The following is a 25012-nucleotide window of genomic DNA, read 5'->3' as shown; positions in this document are numbered from 1 at the left end:
AGATCAGGGAGACGCTTATATAATAAACCATTGCGCCCCCCTCTAGCCTGTGGTCTCTGAACTAGGAAGCCACAGGCATGAGCTGTCGCCTGCGGAGTTCCTCAGCCTGCCCATCCGGCCTCTTTCCCTGCAGATCTCTCGCATGGCTCCCCACAGATGGTACGGAGGGATATCGGGCTGTCGGTGACGCACAGGTAGGCACAGCGGGCCTGGAGGGGGAGCAGGGCACAGAGCCGGGCTGGAACCCACATGGGGCCAGGAGTTCTGGTCACTTTCTCAGCGAGCTCTTTGCCTCTGACGGGTCTGTCCATTTCACCTGTGGGACATGGCCCTGCACTTACCTGGAGCCCTCACCTTGCCAGGGTGGCCACATGGACTTGCAGCTCCCTCATCTGCACCTCCTCGGGTCTCTTCCTCATTCTGCTTAGGGAAAACACTTTCCTTCTTTCCCAGGACACAAGTCCCAGGAGGAATAGGGTCAGGATCATGGGAAGGAGTCGCAGGACCTTCCCCTGCATCCAGTGCGGTGTCACGTGAGTCCTGAAACTGGCCGCACATCAGAGTCCACTGTAGAGCTTGTTGAAAATCCAGATTCCCGGGCCCCACCCCCAAGGTTCTTGCTCCCCTCACCCCCAGTGTTGATGTGAGAAGTAATTAAAACCCAGTGAGGGAGACAGAGAGCACGTGTGCATGTGCGAGCCTCCACAGACCTGGTTGCATCTCGGGGAGGCCGGATCGCAACTCCGTAAAAGGCACTCCATGCAGTTGGGTGTCCCCTGCCACCGGAAGCTCCCATCTTTGTTGGGTGGAGAGAGTAACATTTATGGATCTCTGCTACATTCCATTTACATGGCGTATCTGTGATCCTTCCCAAATCCTGTGAGGCTTAGCATTAACCCTACTTGCAGAGGCGTCTGAGGCATCTTACAGCCGGTAGTAGGCAGAAGGCAGAGTTCAAACCTAGCTGTTTGCCCCCAGAGCCTGTTCTCTTTCCCTTGTGCTCAAGGCCTTTCTTGGCCTCTGTTGGACCACTGGAATCTCTTACAGAGAGGCTCTGTAACTCTTAAGTTCAGAGAGCTGGGATTCAGACCCTGCTACACAGCATCCCAACTGTGGCACCTTGGGAACATCACCTGACCTCTCTGAGCTGGTTTCCTTGGCTGCACATTAAGAATCCTGGACCTGCCTCACTCCCTGGCATGGGCATAAGAATCAAATGAGCTAGTGTTGGTGGATGCATTACAAACTACTTCCCAAATACTGTTGGCATTCATTCTGTTGTTACTGTGATATACAATACATTAAAAAAAAATCTGTGTTTCCAAAAATATGAGTCATTTCTGCTCTTAGGCCTCCCCACCCTGTGGACCAGCCTTGCGCTTTTTTTCTGGAGGACACCACCCACTCAGCCCCCATCCTTCCTTCAAATCTATCTTTCGTGTTTTCTTTAATGTTCTACATTTTGGATTGAAAATACACTGATACGTTGAAACGTCAACGGAAAATTGTCCTCTTATTCCTGTCCCCAACTCCTCAGCCCCCTCTGTAAAGAGGTCTTAGCTGTGTGTTGTCTTCTAGAGATATTTTATACAAACAAATATGTATATATGTTTTCTCCTTTATTTTTTACTCAAATACTGCATATGTTATACACAATCCTATACTTTGTTTTTTCAAAAATGGAGATACAATTTATATAGAGCAAAATGCACAAGTGTGTGTGTGTATGTGTATGTATGTATTCATACACACACACCTGTGTATACCATCCAGATGAAGAACATTCCAGCACTCAGAAAGTTACCTTTAGTTCTCCCTAGTTGACAGTGCTACCATCCAGTGGTTACTATTTACTTCTATCATCATAGCTTAGTTTTTTTCCTGTACTTGAACTTCATGTGAATGGGATCATATCTTATTGTACCTTACTTTTTTAACTTGACAGTGTGACTTGGAGATCATTCCATATTTGCACAGAAAGAGCGTCCTTGTTTTAGTTTCTTGATGCATAGTGTTCCATTGTATGGAAAGACCGTACTTTACTCAGCCCCTATCGATGGACACGTAGGTTATTTTCCGTCTTTACGTTGCTAACATGCTGCAGGCATACCTTGTCCATGTATCTTGCACCACTTGTGGGCCTATGTGTTGGATAAATTCCTAAGAATTCCTAAGAACTGTGGGGTCAAAGGGTATACGCACTTGTACTCTTGATTGCTGCTGCCAAATTGGTACTGCCAGATGACCACACCAACTTCAGCATATTGACAGTGATGACTTTGCATCTGGGAAATTTAAATGCGAGGGGAGAAGCGGTGGCCCCTGGGTATCTCTGTCCTCTCTGGGAGAGGGCCCATGGGGCTCTGGGATGGAGCCAAGACTCCCAGTTGCCCTGGAGCTCCATGGGAAACCTTCTGTGGCTGGGTCTTGGCCTCCCAGCCGGTGCAAGCATGTGCCTGTGTCCGCCCTCTGCAGGTTCTCCACCAAGTCCTGGCTGTCACAGGTCTGCCACGTGTGCCAGAAGACCATGATATTTGGAGTGAAGTGCAAGCATTGCAGGTGATGGGAAGAGGAGTGGGGGTGGGGGGAGCAGACACTTTTAGTTTAGTAAATCAGAGTTCAAACGCGCTTCCCTATACTTGCTATTCATAGTCCTATTCAGCACACCAGAGAGTGATGAGGCCTCTTCAGGGAGATTAAGCAGGTTACTCCTAGAAGAAGGGAATACTTGAGGTGGGCTTTGAAGGATGAATAGAAGTTTACAAAGTAGACCAAGGGGAAAAGAGAATTCTAGGCCGTGGGTGCGTCTTGTACTAAGGCTCGGAGGAATATGAGGACTATTCTGGGACCTGTAAGGAGTTCTGAAGTTTAGCCTTACATTTTGTAGCCCTCGAGAGGTGGCAGACAGGCGATGGTAAAAATAGGGAGTTGGCTTGCAGAAGGGGACTGTGAGCAGAGGGTCTAGATTCTGTACAAGTCTAACTTTATTTCTCATGCCTTGTGGTTTCTGGTGGGAAGGAAGGTCAAGGATAGGGAACACTGTGGGCTGGGCAGAGTGTGCCCCCTGCTGTCCGGCTGCCCTCACATAATGCAGGGAGGCCTTGGAGGCTCGGTGCCCAGCCCACTCTGCCCCTGCATTGCTGTGTGACCTGGGGCAAGGCACTTGTCCTTTCTGGGCCTGATTTTTAATGTATACATCAACCATGGGGATGGCTCTGAGAACCTGAGCTAGTATGTGTGATTGCATCTGGGCTCCAGTCAGACTGTAGATGGTGGGTCTTGTGCATATCAGCCAGACCCATTACTTTCCCAGCGACTCTCCTGACCTCCAGGGAGTTGCTGAGTTTTCTCTCTAGTCTGGGTCTCCTGTGGCTCCTGCCTACTTGGCTTACATTAGGGACCTCTAGCTCCCATCATGTGGAGAGCACAGGATGACCTCTGAGCCCAGGGCTGTCCTGCGATGTAGTATGAGGTTGATAGGACACCCTCAGCCCATTAGCGAGAAATCTAAGACTCAGTGCAGAAGGCAGGACCACAGTGAGAATCCAGTTCTTTCCAATCCTGGCTCGGGGCTGACCCTCAGACTGCATGGTCCATTGCACAAATATAGCCAGAGGGGCTGCCCTTTGAGTCCCTGGGATTCTTTGGTAAAGCAAACATTGTCTGTCTAATTCTTCTTTTTTTGTAAGTTCAGATTTGTCTTGAGCTTTTTCAATATGGGTAGAAAAATAGGTGGGCGACCTGGGGCAAGTCAAAGTGGGCATCATGAGACCTGCTTTGCTGTGAGGATGGGTAGATGACAGCGGAACGTGGTAAATGCTCAGCATAGCGGCTCAGTGTAGCAGCTGCTATTACTATTAATATCATGATGTTCTCTACTTTCAAGCTAACATTTGTTGAGAAGTGTGTGAAAATGGAGACAGTCCTGAGTGAATGCTACGCAGGGCTACCCCTGTGTGCCCAAGCCCCCCCATGTGGCGCTCCGCACGCCAACCTCCCCTTCTTTACCAGGTTGAAATGTCACAACAAATGTACCAAAGAAGCCCCTGCCTGTAGAATATCCTTCCTGCCACGTGAGTTTTTTGCCTTCCTCTCCTCTGCCCTCTGGATTTGGGTGAATCTTTCTTTAGCTCGACCTGTTCCCTGGTGATGGGTTTTCCCTCTTTTCAAACAGTAACTCGGCTTCGGAGGACAGAATCTGTCCCCTCAGACATCAACAACCCGGTGGACAGAGCAGCCGAACCCCATTTTGGAACCCTCCCCAAAGCACTGACAAAGAAGGTACGCTGGGTAATGCTGGGGAGGACCCCCTTCTGCCACTGGCCTTCCTTCCTATAAAGCACCCTTGCCTCAGAGGCTCAGTGGGGAAGTGGGGTGTGACACCACAGTCTCAGATTTGTGGCCAGAGGGTGGCCTTGGGGATCATATCTTGAGCCACTAGGAGGCTTTACATTTAAGTTGTGGTGGTATGCCGTGATTCCCAGTCCCTTCTCCTTTGAGCTAACGCTTCCTGTGTGCTTAGTGTGTACCGGGAACTTCTTCCATTGCCGTTTCATTTGAGCCCCACAATAGTTCTGAAGGGTACATACGGATCCATTTCACAGGTGAGAAAACAGCACAGCATCCCCTGAGAGCAAGAGACAAACCCAGAGTGGTAGCCTCGGCAGCCACCCAGCCCCAAAACCTGGGCCCTTAGTCACAGTGCAGCAGATACACCTTCAGTTGTTCATTAAAGCAATTGCCATGGCAGCCACCGAGCAAGGCTTTGCTGCCCTCACAAGAATGCACCCAAAAGTAATACAAAGAGTGCATTTCCATCCATAGCCAGGTCAGGCTTCTCTGCTGAGGCAGACAGGTGTCCTCTGCAGCTAGACGGAGTCTGCAAAGCCTGTGTCCCCCAGGAGGGTTGGCACACCTGTCATGGGCCCCTTTGCACAGGTATGCCTGGCATCTGGGAGGTGCCAGTGCTGATGGCTTCTGACAGCAGCTCCCATCCTGGCTGGCTGCTGGCTGCAGGCTGCTGGCTGCTGTGGTTTTGGCTGTGTATTTTTAAGTGTGTTTTACCTGCAGCCCCCAACCAGGGGCTTAGCGTGTGTCCCCCCCGATGAGGAGCATGTGCCCAGTTGCCCCGTGGCTGTGGCTGGCCATGTGGCTCAGGCCGGAAGAGAAAGACAGGCAATGTGGCCAATTCATACTGGGAACCCTGAAGGTACAGCTTCAGGGGCTGCTCTGGGAGAGCCAGGGCCACCTCTTACTGTCAGACAAGAAGGCCAGCTGCCCCAGGCCTGACTGTCTGCCATGGGCCTGCACCTGTCCTCTCTCCTGCCTCTTGTTTCCCTCTGGTGGTAGCTGCTCACCCGGAATGGGGAGGCAGAGGGGTAAGATGATAGGATCCTGTCTTAGTGTGTTCACGCTACCATAACAAAATATCATAGACTGGGTAGCTTAAAAACAACCGAAATTAGTTTCTCACGGTTCTGGAGGCTGGGAAGATCAAGGTGCCAGCAGACTCGATGTCTTGGGAAGGTCCACCTTCTCACAGATGTCACTCGTGCCACATCCTCCCGTGGTGGAGGGGCCCAGCAAGCTCCCTCGAGCTCTTTCATAAGGGCTCCAGTCCCGTTCCTGAGGGCTCTGCCCTGATGACCCAGTTACCTCCCAGAGGCTCCAGCTCCCAGTACCACCTCCTTGGGTGCTAGGGTTTCAGCATGTGAGCTGTGGGAGTTCACAGTCATTCAGACCACAGCAGCTGCCCAGCCCTGGCTTTGACTCCCAACTCCTCTCTTGCTTCCATGACCTTGAGTGAGCCACTTGACCTCTCTGGGCCTCACTTTCTGCTTTGTAAGTTGGGGTTACTAATGCTTCATTCACAGGGTTTTTGAAGGGTAAAGAGAGAATGTTCATGAACTTGTAGGGAGCAGTACCATACCATCAACTAGTAATTCTTTTCCCAGCCCGTCACAGATAGGATCAATTCCTCAGCAGGAATGCAGTGCCCCCTGCCCCCATTGCCAACAATGTCATCATTGCCCCTGCCTCTCCTCTCCAGCTACACCAAGCACACCCCCCATGCCTGTGGGTCCTGCACGACCCCCTGCCCATCATGTTCAGTCCTGCATCTCCACCGACCTGGACACCACCCCTCAGCCCTCCTCACAGCACTCTCTCTCTGTCCCACCTCCCCCATGAGCCCCTCCTGCGTGCACCTGCTCGGCCTCTAAGTCCGTACAGCGGTGGTGCCAGAGGCCTCTCATCTCTGAGAGCGGTGGCCCTCCAGGATCCCACTGAAGGTCGCTATGATAACATGAGCTAACCGTTACTGAGTTCTCACTAGGGGCCACACATGGTGCTGAGAGGTGTTTATCCTGTTCCCCTTTGACCTCTTCAGTCCTACCACCTGCCCCTCCACCCCTGCCTGCCCCATATTCCCCTTCAGCACAGATGCTCCCTGAGGGCCCAGTGATGCTGTCTTGCTCTCATTGGCACCAAGCACAAAATAGGCAGTCAGGAAACCAGCATATCGATTGTTGAATGATTGAACAACCTTATGACCTGGCAGCTGTTACCCCCATATTACACAGTGGCTCTGAAAGGTTGGGTCATTTGTCCAGGGTCACAGAGGGACTGATGGAGGGTCCTGAGCCTTGGAGCATGAGTGAGAAGAGGGAGGGCTCAGTGGATCCAGCTCCCACTTCTAGCTTGGCACCACATGATGTCAACTATCCCTGGCCAGTAGATTCCAGAGGTCACTGTGTACCCCAGAGCCTTCACAGCCTGCAGCAAATAAACCTGTTGAACTTAACATTTGACCCAACTTGGCCTCAACTTCTTTAACCAAGGAATTCCTCTCCCACCCCCAGGGGAATTGATGTTTGCTTTCAGGAAGCACTGGTCAGATCCAGGGTCCTGCCTAATGTAGAATCCCCCTGGAGCCCTCTCTCTGTTGGTCTTTTGGCCTTGCTGGGGCCCAAACTTCTGGGTGCTCCCAGCTAGCAGGTCTGCAAAAGAATGTGGGACAAGCATGTATTAGTCACCTGCTATGTACCACACACTCCCACCTTTGTGATGCTACTGATCAGCACAGTAACCCTCTGGCATAGGTGTTGATGTTTTATTTTTGTGGTTGAGGAAATGGAAGCTCAGAGAGGTGGAGGAAGTTGCCTAGAGTCACCCAGCTAAGTGGTGGTGGAAGCTGGCTGAGAATTCCAGTCTGTCTGCCTCCAAACCCATTGCTCTTTCTTTTTGGCCACAGGGAGAAGCTGGAGCTTAGGCCTCTCTCCCTGCCCCCCACTTTCTCCCTTTACCCCCCTTTTCTCATTTCTAGTGCAGCAGCCCTCCCTTCCCAGGGCTCCCTGCCCCCCACTTTCTGCCATCGCCCCCCCTTTTCCATTTCTAGCGCAGCAGCCCTGCCTTCCCAGGGCTGTCTGGTGGTGCTTTGCTCCCACAGGCTCTTGCTCAGAGCTGTGAGATGCTGGTGCCGTTCTCAGGGGTCTCCTCTGTGCTGTGGCTGGAGAGCCATGGCCACAAGGCATCCTGGAGCCAGGATCATGCCAGGCCCATCTCCCATGACCGTGGGCAAAGCCCTTGGCTTCCTTGGGCCCTTCTCCCCTGAGCTCTGCAGTGGGGCCGTGGTGGCACGTAGCGTGGATTGGGTTGATAATCAGTGCCGCCCAAACTTTATCAAAGCTGAAAACCATCTTTGTGGTTTCTGTCTTAACCAGGTACCACCTGGGCTAATACTTACTTGTAACACTTCATTTTTATGTAATCATCACTATCATAATTGGAAAAACCATGATCCCTACAGATAGAAGGTAATCATTAAAACAAGCACAGTTAAAACCAAGAAGTTATTAAGCTTCATCTGGTTATCGCACTTGCTCAAGGCTTGGAGCTTGAAGCCCTCACTCTGTTGAATGGATAATGAGCCAGTGTTGGAGAGGCATTAAAGACATAGCAACTCAGGCCAAGGCCTTCTCTCAGGCAGAACAAGACAGGAAACAGAGCACCCCTCCTCCCTGGCACTGCGTCCTCTGTGTTGTGTCCAAGGGCCTCCTAAAGGTGTCTCACTGGCCACCAAACGTGTTTCCCATGGCAAGCACTGGTTGATGTGATCCATTAGCAGGGGGAGCATGCTTGCTTTGAGTGTGGAAGGGATGACATTAACATTTAAGTTGGGACAGCATGAGTGAACCAGGCCTGTCCTGACAAACCAACTCCTGTGGTCATCTTCTAGAAAGTTCTTTCTAGCTCCAGAATTCTTACCCTTCCAAAATGGCAGACCACACCAGCCCAAGCCATCACCTCTTTCAGGGTTTTGTAGTTTGACTCTAAGACTTCACAGTGCCTTTGATTCAGCCAGGTTTCCAAAGAAAAGGACTGTACGCCTCTCAATTATCATTGGTCTCCCTACTTCTGGCAGAGTGCCTGGTGCCTAGCAGACATGATATAACATTTATCAGAGCCTGAACTTAATTCATTATAAAATGCCAATGTGTGCCCAGCTCAGAGCCAGTCACTGAGTATGTGACGATCACCCTGGCCTCATGGAACACACAAGGCAGTGGGAGAGACTTTTGTCAGGAAAGTGCCCGTGGACGTCTGCAGTAGACACGGTGCCCTGATGAAGAACTGCTGGGAGCTGTGCCAGGATGGAGAGGAGGAGCGTGGTCCCAGCCAGGGTGCAGGAAAGGCTTCTGGGAAGAGTGTGCTTGAGCTGAAATCAGAAAGCTGAGCAGGAGCCCCCCGGGGAGTGAGCACTGAGGCGAGGGCCTCTGTGCACTGCCCTTCCTCAATGTATATGTATAAAATGTCAGACCCTGAGGATTCCCTGGGCTGACCGCTCCTTTCCAGATGGGGAAGGGAGGGTGTGGCTGGTGGAGGCAGGTGGGGCAGGGACAGCCCTGCGACTCCCAGCATCTCTGGTCCTGCAGGAGCACCCTCCGGCCATGAATCACCTGGACTCCAGCAGCAACCCGTCCTCCACCACCTCCTCCACACCCTCCTCGCCGGCGCCCTTCCCGACATCATCCAACCCATCCAGCGCCACCACGCCCCCCAACCCCTCACCTGGCCAGCGGGACAGCAGGTTCAACTTCCCAGGTACCACATCTCCAGGCTTTTCTGGGTTCTTAGGGGTGCGGCCAGATCCCCTTGTCAGCAGACCCAAGGCCAGCAGATTCAAGGTCAGACATGGCCACAGCTAAGAGCTGATGTTTATGGAGCACTTGCCAGGTGCCCCAAGCACAATAGCTCTGAGGTTGATGCTGTTGTTTTACAGATGGGAATACTGAGGTTCAGAGAGAGGGAGGGGCTTGCCATGAGTTGTACAGCCTGTAAGTGGCAGAATGGAGATCAAATCCAAGTCCGTCTGACATAACATAATCCCCACGCTGCCCTCCTCTTCGTGGGGTGGCCTCTCCTGGGCAGTGCTCGCTTTCTCGGGACTGGCTTCTGAGCTCCCAGGAGACATGGCCAGCAACGCAGGGAGCTAGAAGTCCTCAAAGAGGGAATCTGGGGTCCTGCTGCTTCCCACTCGTGATCTGGGTAAGCTCCTTCAAGGAGACCTCTCATTCCCTTTCCATAAGATAGGTGACCATGTAAAGTTGGAATTAGGTCGTTCCCATTGTGTGGATGAAGACACTGAGTCCCACAGGAGTTTAGAGCAGAGTAGACCTGAGCCAGAGCTGAACGCCAGCTCCACCCCAGCCCACTGCCTGGTGTCTGTGGGGAGAGGTCAGGATTCCAGCCTCTCCTGCCCTCAGCTGCTGGCCTGGGGGTGTCTGCCTCTCTAAGCAGTAGAGTGAAGCCCACTTGCCCATTTTGGGACTGAGCTGCTGCCTCGGCCTCCCTGGCAGCTCCTCAGAGTCAGTCTCAGCCTTCAGTTTATTACAGTTTGCAGTCCCAGAGGAAGGAAGGTGGCTGTGACACTCCTGTTTGGTCTGGACCCAGCCACAGGCCATCTCCAGCCCATAGAGTCCAGGTCAGGCCCCTGTCTCTGGCCTCTGGAGCGCAGGTCCGTGAGGACAGGCACAGCTCTCCCTGCCAGGAGAGCCCCAGCTGGAGCCGAACCCAGCCAGCAGGAGGCCAGGGAGCTTCTCCTGGGACTTCTTTTGGGGACGGTGGAGACAGAGATCTTGTAGGCATCTCTCTCTTTGCCTTCACCTCAGTATGCACGTGGCTGGATATCTCCTGACATTCATGCGTTGTCCTGAGCACGCCCCTCCCCTCCCTGCATTGAGCGATGGCCCATTTGATTAACCTCCTCTCCCATTCTGCTCTGTCTTTATTATGCTCTGAAACTGTGCCTTTTGCTAAACCTCCCAGTTTGGGTTTTTGTAAAAGGAAAGGGTGTGTTTGAAACACGGCAGCCACAGAAAAATTCTTTTTGCACAATCAGCCAGACCCTTGCTGCTTTCCCTGATGTCCCCAGGTTGGGCTTTCATTGTCCCCTGCACAGAGGCCTCACTCTCTCCAAGATCCTATCTCTTTGGTCATGGCAGCACCAATGGGTCAACCCTCCCCACCAACCCCCACTGCCCGCCCCGCTGGCCCGGTGGTTCAGCTGGAGAAGGCACGCCTCCTATGGTCCCTCTGCCCTGTGCTGTGCAGGGGCATTGCACTTGAACTTCAGGGGAAACCTGGGAAAAGATGATAGTCACGTGCTGCTTCACAATGGGGAAATGTTCTGAGAGATGCATTCCGCGATTTCATTGTTATGTGGGCATCATAGAGTGTCCTTACGTAAACCCAGATGGTATAGTCCTCCATATGCCTCGGCTGTGGTGTAGCCTGTTGTTTCTAGGCTGCAAACCTATGCAGCATGTGACTGTACTGTACTGAATATTGTAGGCAATTGTAGCACAATGCTAAATATTTGTGTATCTAAACATCTGAACAGAGAAAAGCTACAGTAAGTATACAGCATAAAATATTAAAAATAGGGCTGGGCACAGTGGCCCATGCCTGTAATTCCAGCATTTTGGGAGGCCGAGGTAGGTAGATCACTTGAGGCCCCGAGTTCAAGACCAGCCTGGCCAACATGGTGAAACCCCATCTCTACTAAAAATACAAAATTAGCCAAGTGTGGTGGCGCACAGCTGTAGTCCCAGCTACTCAGGAGGCTGAGGCACGAGAATCACTTGAACCTAGGAGGTGGAGGTTGCAGTGAGCTGAGATTGCGCCACTGCACTCCAGCCCGGGTGACAGAGCAAGACTCTGTCTCTAAATAAATAAATCAATAAATAAAATGTTATTTATTTGTAGGGGACTGGAAGCTGCTCTGGGTGAATCAGTGAGTGAATGGTGTGTTTATGAAGTCTACAGTAGTGTACAGGAATTCCAGTACACTTTGTAGACTTTATAAACACTAAACAGGCTACACTAAATTTATTTAAAAATGTTCTCCTCAATAATAAATTAACCTTAGCTTACAACTTTTTTACATTATAATCTTTAAAAAATTTTTTTAACTTGGACTCTTTTGTAATAACACTTAGCCCAAAACACCAACGTATTGTATAGCTGTACAAAAACATTTTTCTTTGAATTTTTATAAGCTTTTTTCTATTTTTAAAATTCTTATTTTTTCTTTTACTTTTTAAACTTTTTTGTTAACTAAGACACACACACTAGCCGAGGCCTGTGCAGCCTCAGGATCATCAGTATGATTGTCTTCCACCTCCTCATCTTGTCCCACCGGAAGGTCTTCGGGGCGGTGACATACGTGGAGCTGGCATCTCCTGTGATAACAGTGCCACCTTCTGGATGCCTGAGGCTAGTTTACAGATAACTTTTTTTTTTTTTTTTTGTAAGTAGGACAAGTATACTCTAATATCATGATTAAAAGGCCAGGTGTGGTGGCTCACGCCTGTAATCCCAGCACTTTGGGAGGCTGAGGTGGGCGGGTCACCTGAGATCAGGAGTTCAAGACCAGCCTGGCCAACATAGTGAAACCCCGTCTCTACTAAAAATACAAAAATTAGCCAGGCATGGTGGTGGGCGCCTGTAATCCCAGCTATTTGGGAGGCTGAGGCAGGAGAATCGCTTGAACCCTGGAAGCGGAGGTTGCAGTGAGCTGAGATTGTGCCATTGCATTCCAGCCTGGACAACAGAGCAGGACTCTGTGTCAAAAAATAAATATACAAATAAAAAAATTTTTTTAAAGTGATTAAAAGTACAATATAGTAAATACATAACCAGTAATAAAGTTGTTTAGTCTCATTATCAAGTAAGATGCTACCGTGCATAATCGTGCGTGCCATCATTTTATACAGCTTGTAGTTCCGTGGATTATTTCCCGCCAGCGTCACCACAGACACGTGAGGAATGCACGGCGCTGCCCTGTTACCACAGCTAGCACATCACTAGGCGAGAGGAATTTTTCCACTCCATTATAGTCAGGGCCACCGTTGTGTATGTGGTCCCTTGTTGACCAAAACAACGTTCTGTGGCGCATGAATGTATTTACACCTCCATTTGACGTAGAGCTGGAGAGGTTAGCCAACTCCCTAAGGTCCCAGCGCCTAGTTATGTGGCAGAATTGAGGTTCGAACATGCTGTCAGCTTCCAGAACCCCAGTGTGTCCTTTTCAGTCGCCTGTGAGAGAGAGAGAAAAAAATGTGGGTAGGGAGTGGTAAGATTGAGACACTCTGGAGGCACAGGTGGCGCTCAGCAGGAGGAGGCCATTCTTCCGCACATAACACTGTTAAACTTTTCAGAATCACTGTTTCTCTCCCATTGTATCTTGCCCTTCTGGGCTCACATGCATTTCACAGAGCGCTGGTGACCAGAGACGGGGTCTTGGAATGCCCAATCCTCCAGTGCGAGCCCCTTTAGTCCTGCGGGCTCCTGCCAGGACCCATTTTCTCCCAGCTCTTTTCCTCCTTCCTGCATGGTTTGGCCTGTCCTTGCCAGCTCCACCTGGGGTAGGGCTGTCCCAGCCCAGTAACAAGTCCCTGTCTCCCAAGCCGGTACCTGCAATTCCGCTCCTCCCTCCTGCGTTGGCCGTTCTGTGTGTGTGACTCACCTCCTCTTCTGTTTAAAGCTGCCTACTTCATTCATCATAGACAGCAGTTTATCTTTCCAGGTGAGTCCTTTGCATGGTTCCATTAACTGCCCTTTGCTGTGACCCCTTCTGTCCTGCCCACCTGGGCACCATCTCCCTGGGTACCTTTGAAGGTACTTGAGTCTCCCTCCACCTGTTCTGAGAGCTGACTGCCCATAGAGGATGGGAAGGGGGCAGGGCAAGTGCCCTGGCGGTAGGCCTCTTATGTGAGAAGTTCTTGCTGGGAGGGACCCTGGAATCCATCCCGTCCAGCCTCTTGAAACAGAGACTGCAGGCGACCTTTTCAAGGTCACACTGCTAGGAGATGGCAGAAGCAGGACTAGAATCTGGGTTTATAGAATGGGGAGAGGACTTTTTGCTAATGCCTTATGAGCATCTGTCACTGTATCCTCCCTTGCGCGATGATGGGAGGATATCTTACGCACAGTCTTAGAGAAGTAGAAACGCATTTGGGAAGGTCTGCGGGCGTCTCTTAGTGGGCTTCACCTTTCTTTGCCTTACCACACAGTGCCATCTGCTGGCCATTGCTGGAAATGCCTCATTGCAGAAAGTTTAAAGGAAAACACTTTCAATAAGTCAGTGCATTGAGTCCCTTCTGCAAAAATTGTTTTCTACACTTACTGTGTACCAACCTTTTCGTTCCTGCCCCTGAAGTGTTTGAGATCAGTGCTTTGTACTGTAACCGAAGGTGATGAACATAATGGTGTTTAAAACAAAGACGGTAGCTGTTTTTTTTCTTGGGTTGAACAGGACTGTCTTGAAGTCATAGTATTTTGGTTACGCCAGGCTTTTCTGTTCCCTAAGCCAGCTCCATTAGGGGGCTGACTTGGAGCATCTGTGAGTCCTTAGAGGACCGTCCATATAGCATTGCTCAGGTGTGTGCAGGGCAGCGGTCAGGGCCCTGAGAACCCGCCTCCCGGAGGCTCGCTCTGAACAGCTGAGCAGCCTCTGCAGTTTCACATCCGTTTTTTGTTGTGGTTCCCCTGGTTACTAGCTCTAGGATGCACACAGGGGACTACCCCAAAACGTTGGGAAGACATGGCTCTTCTCCCAGAAGGGTCCATTTTCCCCCGAAGATATGTCACAGGCAGGGCAAGGAAATACATTTTTGTTAAAGCAAATGTGGACACGTTTTGGAGCAGAATGCATGATACACTCTTAACTTTTAAGGAAAAGCATGAGGATTCAGAGAGGCATTTTGCCTTCCCACTTGGAGTTTGGGGAGAAACCACACCCCAACTCTTACTACTTCCCTCATGCTTTAGGCGTGTGTTTGCCTTCTGTGGAACATTTGAGCAGTGTGGGATGGGTGGAAATGCCAGGCCCCTGCTGCTAGTCTGCAGACACACTGTCCAGGGGAGGCCTTACCAGTAGAAGCTTCTAAGGTTCTGATCCCCCAGAAATTGTGCACAAGATGTTGGGCACATGTGTGCATTTCCCTGATAAGAAGGCCCACGGCCTCTATCCGATTCTCCAAGTCTGTGAGGTCCCAGAGATGTTGACAGCCTGTGGTTCAGATGACCTTCAAAGGCAGAAGAAAGCCCTAGAAGAAGGTCGAGGGAGGTCTTTTGGCCGAGCTGGGGGAGTCTTTGTCCACACAGGCGGGAGAGAGGCCTTTGATAGCTTCAGCCACTGCCACTTCCTGTCTCTCTTTTTGCAGAAAAGAGCGGGGAGTGAGCCGCCCATGGCGACCCTGGGGCCACCAATCTCCCTGTAGCACTTTGGTTCCATGCTGGAGAAACCTTTGGTTCTGGTCTCCCTGGATGTGGGACTTTTAGCGCCAAAACTGGGAACACCCCAGGCTCAGGGGTCAGCCCCAGCTGCCCACTCTTGGGCCCCTGATATGTAGTGTTTCTTCCTCTCCCCTGAGAGCTGCTCCACCAGTGACCCATACCTGAAGCTGAGGGGTCGGGGCCTCTGTGCTGGAAATCCCCAGCAGCTGTACCAGGCACCAGGTGTCGATAATGAGCCACCTGCACGTCCTGCCACCGGCCTTGCTGGCCAAAGTGAGGGAATCTCATTACTTTCAAGGGTTGTTGCAAGCAGCCCCTGCTTCCAAACAGCAGCTTTAGCCAGCCTGTCCAGTAAATGAGAGCCCAGTTTGCTTTTACCACTTGCTTGTAGGGGGCAGTTTGGCCACAGGGATGTGGTGGTAATGAGAAGTCTCACCCTCCCCACCTGCCCAGAGCCCCTGCCCAGAGCCCCTTCCCGAGACAGAGCTCTGTATGCAGAAGCAGGTGCTGTGGAGGCTGTGTCCTTGCAAAATTTATGGAAAGGCCCGGGCTGGTCCTTGTGGAAGTGCCTGGGGAACATGTGGCAGTCCACTCAGGGGAAAATCAACCTCTCTGGGGGTGCTGGGTTGCAAGCACGGTGTCTCTGGGGAGGGGAAAGCGATCTCATGCTTTGTGTTTGGTTTTTGTTTCCTCCAGACATTTCGGCCTTTGCACAGGCAGCCCCGCTCCCTGAAGCTGCCGACGGTACCCGGTAGGCATCCCTAGGTGGTGACCCCTTCCCTTCTTTGGGGAATTATTAAGGCTGGATCCACATCCCTGGCCACCTCCCACTCCACCTTTCCATCTCCAGCCAGCCAGATGCAGAACTCCCTGGGCTCATTCGCCCTCTGGGCAAGTGAACTCCACAGAGGGTTTTATTTGCCTCCTATCAGTGCGATCAACATTGGGTGGGGCCGCATGTGAAACTGGAGCAGTCTTGGGACCCGGGAGGGGTGGATAGAGGGTACTTGGAGTTAGAGAAGCCTAAGAATAGCTCCTGTGCAGAGAGCCCATTCTCTACCAGGTCATGCTGAGCACGACTCACATTCCCGCATCTCACCCTCAGTGCGGTGGTAGGTATCAAAGTAGGTGTCATTCTTAACATACAGCCAGCCCAGAGAGGTTAAGAAATTACCTAAGGTCACACAGCTAGGAAGTGATAGAGCTGGTGTTCCAAGTCAAGGCCGTCAGATTCCGAGTCCTGTGGGTGTGCTCTGAGACCCTGTGTAGCAGTGTCACATCTGGAAAGGGGCTTTGGGGATCAGTGCCCACCTCTCAGCCCCCACCACCCTCAAGTTAGCCTAGGGAAGGCTGAGGCTGCACAAGGGGCAGGCCTGGCCCTCAGCCTCCTGCCTGTCGCCGTGGTATCCACATGGCCTTTCCCTTAGCCAGGTGTGAGTCAGAGTAAGTACCTTTGTCTCAGATCTCTCCCGGGAGTCCCCGCCAGCTGACAGCAGAGCAGCCTCCCTGAAGGTCTCCTTGACAAACCATGTTTTACTCTTAGGCTCGATGACCAGCCGAAAGCAAATGTGTTGGAGGCTCACGAAGCGGAGGTGAGGGTGACACACACGCGTCCACAGATGGCCCCTCCCTCTTTTCTCCCTTCCCCATCTGAGAATGTGCAGGGGGCTTGAGGGTGAGTGGGTGCTGGACTTTGGCAAGGGCTGTCCCAGGTACCCGTTGCAGAGGTGCATGGCAGGGAAGAACGATGAGGAATGTAATGGAGCAAGCTTGTCCAAGCTCTGTCTTCCCCACACTCCCCAGGTGATTGTAGCCAGGGTCAAGAACCACTACCTTGACCCTTGGACAAAAGTGTCAGCCGAGGCTGGATCCCTCCATTGCATTATGGCTTGGAGAATGTTAACAGACTGATTTACTCCTGCCCAGGGGAGAGTCAGAAACTCTGTGTTTAAACGAGAGTTCCAGAAGGTGGATGCAGTGAAATTCTTCTATGCCAGGGATGCTCTTGCTCTTCCCTAGACAATTAGATGTTGCTCACAGGTAGGTATTGGAGTATTAGCATGACGGAGGGCCTCAGGTCACTGGGGCCAGCCGCCACATATTGTGGATGAGGACGTTGAGGTCCAGTGGTGCTAAGTGAGCTGCACAGCAGGCCAGTGCAGAGCTGCAACTACAACCTGGGTCCCCTGGCGGGATGCCTCTCTCTCCTGTTACCTGGTTAGGGCTCCAGGAGAAGGAGGAGACATCGCAGAGCCCAGATCTGCTGTCCATCCCTGTTCCTGCCTGCTCTCCTTTCAGGCTGAGGAGCCAGAGGCTGGCAAGTCAGAGGCAGAAGACGACGAGGACGAGGTGGACGACTTGCCCAGCTCTCGCCGGCCCTGGCGGGGCCCCATCTCTCGCAAGGCCAGCCAGACCAGCGTGTACCTGCAGGAGTGGGACATCCCCTTCGAGCAGGTAGAGCTGGGCGAGCCCATCGGGCAGGGCCGCTGGGGCCGGGTGCACCGCGGCCGCTGGCATGGCGAGGTGGCCATTCGCCTGCTGGAGATGGATGGCCACAACCAGGACCACCTGAAGCTCTTCAAGAAAGAGGTGATGAACTACCGGCAGACGCGGCATGAGAATGTGGTGCTCTTCATGGGGGCCTGCATGAACCCGCCCCACCTGGCCATTATCACCAGGTAACCAAGCCCTAGGACCTCTTGCTGGATGGCCAGCTCAGCCTCCCACTTCCCAGGGAGCCCTGTTTGTGTGGATGCCCTAGAGGGTGTGGAAGTTCTAATAGAGGCATAAAGGAGAAAACCAAAAATGGGGTATAACTTCCTACTCACATAACCCCATTGACACTAAAAAATAAATAAATATGGGCTGGCGCAGTGGCCCATGTCTGTAATCCCAACACTTTGGGAGGCCAAGGTGGAAGGATTGCTTGAGCCCAGGAGCTTGAGACCAGCCTGGGCAACATAGTGAGTGAGACGCTGTCTCTACAAAAAAATACAAAAAAATTAGCTAGGTCTGGTGGCAGGTGCCTGTGCCTGTGGTCTCAGCTACTTGGGAGGCTGAGGCAGGAGGATCGCTTGAGCCCAGGAGGTGAAGGCTGCAGTGAGCCAAGATCATGCCACTGCACTACAGCCTGGGTGACAGAGTGAGACCTTTCTAAGTTTAGAGAAAATCAAATGTCCATAAAAGGTACGGAGTGAAAGCCAGTCTTCTCGCACTGCAAGTGAGCGCTTCTCCCCAAAGTCAGAGACACTATAAACAGTTAACATTCCTTCTGTTAAAGTGAAGACATTTGCCTATACTCACGTTTTTAAACTGTTTATTCCTTTTTGTAAAAATACAAAAGAGAGATCATGCTGGCTCACACCTTGCCTCCTGCACTCGATTGTGGGTCTGAGGTCTACTCTCTTCTAACACCTGCACAATATCCCCGTCACGTAGGCTGAACCCAGTGGTGTGCTGGTAAATGTGTAACAACCAGTTTTGAGGCAGTATGGAGGGAAGCCCTAATTTATAACATCCATCACTTCCTGTGGTGTAAATACTCTCACCATGGTCAATTTCAGACTACCAGTGTTAACTCCCTGGAGTGGAGTAGAGTTGGGAAGAGTTGTATAATCATGAGCTGATCGCTGGTGGTCCCGTAATTTATTTACAGAACAAGACTCCATCTCAAAAAAAAAAGTTAGTTAATGAAAAACAAAACAGGTAATTAATTAATGATAAACTAGACAGGGTCTTGCTCTGTCACCCAGGCTGGAGTGCAGTGGCGTGGTCTTGGCTCACTGCAACCTCTGCCTCCCAGGCTCAAGCAATTTTCGTGCCTCAGCCCCCCCAAGTAGCTGGGATTACAGGCGTGCGCCACCACACCTTGCTAATTTTTATATTTTCAGTAAAGATGAGGTTTCACCATGTTGGCCAGGCTGGTCTCAAACTCCTGACCTGAGGTGATCCGCCCACCTCAGCCTCCAAAAGCGCTGAGATTACAGGCGTGAGCCACTGTGGCCTGCCTGAAACAGGAAAACATTCATTAACAAAAAAAATCTTACTTTGTTTAGAATATGCTGAAGAAAAGTGGGACACAGATAAGGAAATCACCAACCAATATTCTCTACCCCTCGCCCGGTTTTCAAACGCTCTGAGACTCCAAGAATATTTTCCTAAAAACATAGTCCCTTCCTAAGATAGCTCCCTTGGACCCACATTCTCTCTGGGTCCCTCCTCACCCGGGGTTTTAGGGGTTGTTGCAGGTGGAGACCCCAGAACTCAGGGTCCTTTTCCAGTAGTCACTCTGATGCCCCTAACATCTACCCCACCCCCTTTCCCTCGTTGCACACTCCTTTATTGTAATAAAAACCCTGTGATCAAGAAAAAACGAAAACTGTAATGAGACTCTTGACAGTGAGCCCCAGAGCCTTGATGTTGCCTATTGACGGCCTTAAATTAGCCGAGTTCTTCCCCATCAAGGTGGTCCTGCCTTGAACCCATCAAGCATGGCTACTCTGAGTTCCTGAGAGCTTTGACGCACTGTTTCCTGTTGTAGGATGAGCAGGCACTGGCTCTCAGGGAATGGGGGTTTGTGTGTGTGTGTACGTGCGTGGTGTCATGTGTTTCTGCACGTTCAGGCCAGGCCCCAGCAGGAATGGGCTGGGTTAAAGAAGATTTGGCTCACAGTCGAGGGGCTGGAGAGAGTCCTTGCAGGCAGACGGGCACAGTTCTTCCCATGGGCTCCACCAGGGATAGGGTCAGGCTGCACCAGCCCCAGACTCATGCTTGACCCCCACCACCCTCGACAGCTTCTGCAAGGGGCGGACGTTGCACTCCTTTGTGAGGGACCCCAAGACGTCTCTGGACATCAACAAGACGAGGCAAATCGCTCAGGAGATCATCAAGGTGGGGGGGTGCCCAGCTGCTGGGGGTGGGTTTCTGGCCGGTTCCAGGGCTCTCGGCTGTTCCTCTCTCCCTGTTACTCCCTGTTAGGGTGGTTTGGGCAGCTTTGCCTCTCCCTCTAGCTCAGGCTCCTCAAGGGTGGGACCCCATCTCTTCCTCCCTGTCTCTGTCTCATTCATTCAGAGCTGGGAGCTGACTGTCCACATGATTAGACTTGATGGAATTGACTTGGTTGGGAAGGAACTTGGCAGGCTTTAGAGGCCAGTTTCAATCCTGGTCACGCCCTTTGTGTAACCTTGGGTAGGTTTAGCCTCTCTAAGCCTCAGTTTTCTCCCCTGTAAAATGGGGATCTTCGTATATCCTCCCTCTGTGGATTGGTGTGAGGTTAAAAATGCAATAGTCCATGCTGTGGGGTACACAGGAGCCCTGGGTCTGGTGTTTGAAGACAGCTTGACCTTGGATGAGATCATGCCTGTGTCAGGTCACGCACATTCCACGCACCTGACTCATCAGTGTTCAGTTCAAATAGAGCATTGGTTAGAAATCACCCACTGCCACCTTTTCACTTGATAGACGAGGAAACCAGTCTTCAGAGAAGTTGAGCACTATGTCCAAGGCCACAGAGTGAGTGAGAATCTGAGCTGAGATGGAGTTCAAACTCCAGATTTCTTAGTCCAGGGCTCCTTCTACTACAGCTCAGATATTAGGAGCACTCAAAGTTGGGGACCCCACTGTGGGAATGCGTCTCTGTTCCCCCCCCTTGAGCCCTTGCCCTGCCTGAGAGCACAGACCAGCTGTGCATATCCTGACAGAAAACCCCAGCTCATTTAGGCCCTTGATGACTGAATACTAATAATCTCACTGTCCCTGACCCCCCGGCTCCCTGCCCATCACCCTGTTCACACCTCCTACCTTAGCCAAGGTTAGAAGCATAGTAACATTAAAAGCATAGTAACATTAAAAGAGCATAGACCGGTCTGGGATCAGATCTCAGCTCTGCTCCTTCACTGCTGTGTGGCTTGGGGCAAGTGACTTTCCCTCTCTGAACCTCGATTTCTTCTTCTGTAAAATGGGGACAATATACTGCATGGAATTGTGAAGATCAAACGTGGGGATTTAGGTAAAGCATCCAGCCCAGGGTGGCACCTCTGTCATCGTCGCACGTCTTCACTCCTCTTGCTGTGTCCTCCAGGGCATGGGATATCTTCATGCCAAGGGTATCGTACACAAAGATCTCAAATCTAAGAACGTCTTCTATGACAACGGCAAAGTGGTCATCACAGACTTCGGGCTGTTTGGGATCTCAGGCGTGGTCCGAGAGGGACGGTGAGTTGGGCTTGAGTGTCTGGGTGGGATGTGGGTGCTGGATGGGGAAGGAGCGGGGCTAAGGTCTGGGCACTTTCACTGTTTGTTGCTGAGCTGCAGCCCTCCCTGCAGGGAAGCCCAGGTCGCTTTGGTCCTGCCCTTGTAGTTCTGGTTCAGAATCAGATTTGGGTCGCGTTTGGATTCTCAGGCTGACTTCCACGGAAACCAGGTCCCCACACTCACATTTGCCCTGGCTGTTCACCCACTTGGCCAAGGAACCAGGATTCATTTCCCCACGATGAGGAAGAGTGTCAAATTTCATTTCCCCAAATCTTGAAGGGATTGGCATAGGAAGAAAGGCCCCTCCCCCTCGCATCTGGGGGAACCCCAAAAGGGAGCATGGCAGCGAGGCTGCAAGGCCAGCCCCAGGCAAGTTTGAGATCCATGGGCAGATCAGGGTTCCTGGTTAGAGAGGCGCCTCATTCTCTAGCAGAGGGAACTGGGCACCTTCACCAGCAGCTCCCTGTCAATATTTATCCATGCTTGCCCTGCTTTTCTAGAAACACCCGGTCATGACTCCTTTGTAGAATTCCTCAAAAGCACCGGTGCCTTTCCCAAGTGCAGGATCAGCGTTCTGGGTCTGGGTGTGTTTTCTAAGCTGTGTGTGGGTGTTCTGCCAGCCCTGGGGCAGACCTGTGCCAGGCACGCCTCTTTGCTGCCTGCTGAAAGGCCTGTGTCCTTGTCCCGGCTTCCTGGTCTCCAGGCGTGAGAACCAGCTAAAGCTGTCCCACGACTGGCTGTGCTATCTGGCCCCTGAGATTGTACGCGAGATGACCCCTGGGAAGGACGAGGATCAGCTGCCATTCTCCAAAGCTGCTGATGTCTATGCATTTGGGTGAGTAGGCCCCTGGTGCCCTGAGGCTAAGTGTGGCCAAAACAGAGGGCCCTGGTGGCCACTGGGGGCAGAGGGAGGCATGCTTCTAGGTGTTGAAACCCAGGCTCTGGAGTAAAAAATCAACCTTGAGTCCTGGCTCTGCCACTTGTTGAGTGTGTGGTCTTGAGTCCTGGCTCTGCTGCTTGTTGAGTGCGTGACTATATCCTTGACCTTCTGGAATAGCTCCTCCCAACAAGGTCATTTCATGAGGACTAAATCAGGTAATTGTGGGCAGTGCTTAACACTGGCTGTCAGCCCCACCCAGCTGATCTGGGAGGATGCTCACCAGAGCTGACCGAGAACTGCCCCTCCCAGTCTAGGGGAGCTGGATGTCCTGCCGGCTCTGCTACCCCGCAAAGACCTGGGTGCTGACCAGTAGCAATATAACGTGAGCCCGGTATAGAAAATAAAGTTTTCTAATAGCCACATTAAAAAAGAAATGGGTAAAATCAGTTTCCCCTGTTTATGTTTTATATATTATAAAATGATGTATTTTATTTAACTCAATATATCCAAAATATTATTTCAACATGTAATCAATATACAAATTAATAAGATATTTTATATTCTTTTTTCTTACTAAGTCTTTAAAATCTGGCATGTTTTCTGCCTAGAGCACCCCTCCATTCAACTGTGCTCATTTCAGTCACTCGGTAGCCCCCCTGTGGCAAGAGGCTCCCACATTGGACAGTGTGGGCCTGATGAAAGTCCCATCCCAAGTCAAGAAAGCCAAGGGGACGTAGAGAGGCCAAGGAGGGCTCACCAGCCTGGTCACCTGTGCTCTCCTGGGTATCCTTCCCAGTGGGGTGGCCTTGGCGCCGTCCTTCCTCCCTGACCTTTAACTGTATCCTTTCCTGAGTACCCATGTGTGCCAGGTGCTGGGCTTGGCACTTTAGTACTCCTCAAACAACCCTGTGACAAGAGACATTAGCCCCACTGAGGTGACGCAGTTTTACTGGGATCTTGCAGCTAGAAGGTGGCGGAGCTGGATTTGTCCTGAGGTCAGAATGACCACCAGTGCTCCGGTCAAACCTGCACTGTCTCAGACTTCCTACCCCACGACGGCACAGGGCCCAGGTCCTCTAGGGTTGGGAGGAGCCTCCAGGAGCCCATCGTAGCATCCCCTGAAGCCAAGTGGGTGAGGAAGGCTGGAGAAGGGTCCTGATCCTCTGGCCGAGCTATGGCTCGAGGGCCCCTGGGTGTGAGCTGGGCAGAGCGGCCCAGGAGCTCACAGACATGGCTGGGTCTCTGCAGGACTGTTTGGTATGAGCTGCAAGCAAGAGACTGGCCCTTGAAGAACCAGGCTGCGGAGGCATCCATCTGGCAGATTGGAAGCGGGGAAGGAATGAAGCGTGTCCTGACTTCTGTCACCCTGGGGAAGGAAGTCAGTGTAAGTAGCACCTGCCCTGGGTGGGGCAGTAGGGCTGGAGGTGGGGTGGGGCACGTGGCACAGCCGCCCTTCACTCACCCACCTGAGAAATGGGATGGGTGAGGAGCTCTGCCACCTGCAGCTGTCTAGCTAGAGATGAAAATGATATGCATTGCCCGGGAATGGGGAAGGAACATGGAGGCATAAATAAGAAAATATCCATCCTCACCCCACTGCTCACCTTTTTTCATTCCTTTCAGTCTTTTTCTTTTTTTCTTAAAGATAATGGTTTTCACTGATTTATGAGATGAAAAGAAAGTAAAGCCCCATGTTATTTACATGAAAGAAGATAATTTTTTTTAAAAATCACTGCTCAAAATACAAATAGTCGTGTTATGCTGTAGTATTAAATCTTTCCCCATAATGTTTTTCTTGACTATTAAGAACAAATCAAAGTTTCCACAGCAAACTTGTCTTCAAAAAACCAAGTCTTAATTATAGTGGCTGACTTCTCGTTTCTGCATGGTTTCTCCTTAATGGTTTCTCTGTGTTTGTAAGTTTTGTCAGGCTAAATAAGAGAGAGAGGCTCTCAAAAGATGTTTATTTGGAAATAGAGCGTTGCACTGGGAGTATGCATGCCATGGTGAAAGGCTTGCTAATTCAGGGAGGTAAAGGAAAAAATGAAGAGGATTAGGCAATTATTTTGAAATATTTAATAGTTTTCCCTGGCTACAAAGATCAGTAACAAGAGTGATGTCAGTCCAAGGTTAGACAGGTTGTTTGGGGCAGATGTCCTTGTAGGAGTATTTTTGTATAAGGTTGACATAGCCTTCGTACAAGGTTGCAGTTTTTGCAGTCTTTAGTGGTAGTTTTTGTTATCAGACATACAAGCCCAAGAAGCCTCTCTTCACGGCTTTCCCAGGCCAGATTTGTCAGAGTTCTCTTCACATTAGCGACTCTCTTTTGATTCTGACAGCTTCCAGTTTCCTTTATCACAGCACAGTGATACATAGAGAAATTCCAGGGCTCGGTGTTTTCAGTGCCATCAGTGACAGCCATGTGTCCATGAATCAGATAGGATTGGGACAAAACAGCCTTGATGTTAATAAGCAAATCCAGTCAGTATTTGGGCAGCATAACAATTGAAGTCTTCAGAGGGACCACCCAGCACTTGTCCAGGCTAAAATACAAACAGGCTGTGAGCTTCTTGTTAAGGTCATGAACATTGTTGGCAGGATCACCGTCTGCAGACTCTGTCTGCAAATTCGCAGTGATGAATTCGACCTCATCTTCCTCCAAGGTCTTAATAGATGGTAATGTTTTTCTCAATCGACTGGAGGCAGGCCGCTAGGGCGTCTTCAGAAGGCTCACTCAAGATGACATTATATTTGATCTACTTTATTCCACAGTAGTATATGTCATCTTGTTGAAGTGCAAAATATTTGTACGGGGATGCCCCTCCAAAGATGACACCAAAATGCTAGTTAACAACACTAGCAGCAGGCTCCTCTTTGGCCAGTTGATACCATTTCATCTGGAGTGCTGGGCAAGGACCATGGGTGATGAGCACCTCTCTGACACTCTCAGGCCCGTCCTTCTTGGCCTCCTTCTGGGCCAGGGCCAGTTAAACACCACCTTCACCTTGGTGCATCCTCGGGCGCCTTAGGAGCGTGTGGTGGTGATGCAGAATTTTTTGCTCCTTAGCTCAGCTAAAATCC

At 51.2% G+C, this 25012-nt stretch overlaps 1 protein-coding gene across 5 annotated transcripts in view; it reads left to right on the top strand.

Moving 5' to 3' along the window:
- KSR1 (kinase suppressor of ras 1) overlaps positions 1–25012 on the top strand; it is a 76834-nt gene that overhangs the window by 38378 nt on the left and 13444 nt on the right. For 3 of the 5 annotated variants that reach the window (XM_058446177.1, XM_058446176.1, XM_058446174.1), the window contains 13 exons: positions 134–194; positions 2476–2559; positions 4012–4073; positions 4175–4281; positions 8934–9102; positions 13046–13087; positions 15496–15550; positions 16343–16391; positions 17098–17477; positions 19593–19689; positions 20879–21012; positions 21755–21886; positions 23180–23315. In XM_058446177.1, coding sequence (XP_058302160.1) covers positions 134–194; positions 2476–2559; positions 4012–4073; positions 4175–4281; positions 8934–9102; positions 13046–13087; positions 15496–15550; positions 16343–16391; positions 17098–17477; positions 19593–19689; positions 20879–21012; positions 21755–21886; positions 23180–23315 — 1508 coding nt within the window. The remainder of the gene's footprint in view (positions 1–133; positions 195–2475; positions 2560–4011; positions 4074–4174; positions 4282–8933; positions 9103–13045; positions 13088–15495; positions 15551–16342; positions 16392–17097; positions 17478–19592; positions 19690–20878; positions 21013–21754; positions 21887–23179; positions 23316–25012) is intronic. The other 2 variants (XM_058446178.1, XM_058446175.1) reach the window with 1 other exon arrangement.

This window comes from Hylobates moloch, unplaced genomic scaffold (assembly GCF_009828535.3).
Source record: "Hylobates moloch isolate HMO894 unplaced genomic scaffold, HMol_V3 SCAFFOLD_10, whole genome shotgun sequence".
Lineage (NCBI taxonomy): Eukaryota > Metazoa > Chordata > Mammalia > Primates > Hylobatidae > Hylobates > Hylobates moloch.
Note: the sequence above shows the minus strand (reverse complement) of the source record. Positions and strands in the feature narration are given on the sequence as shown.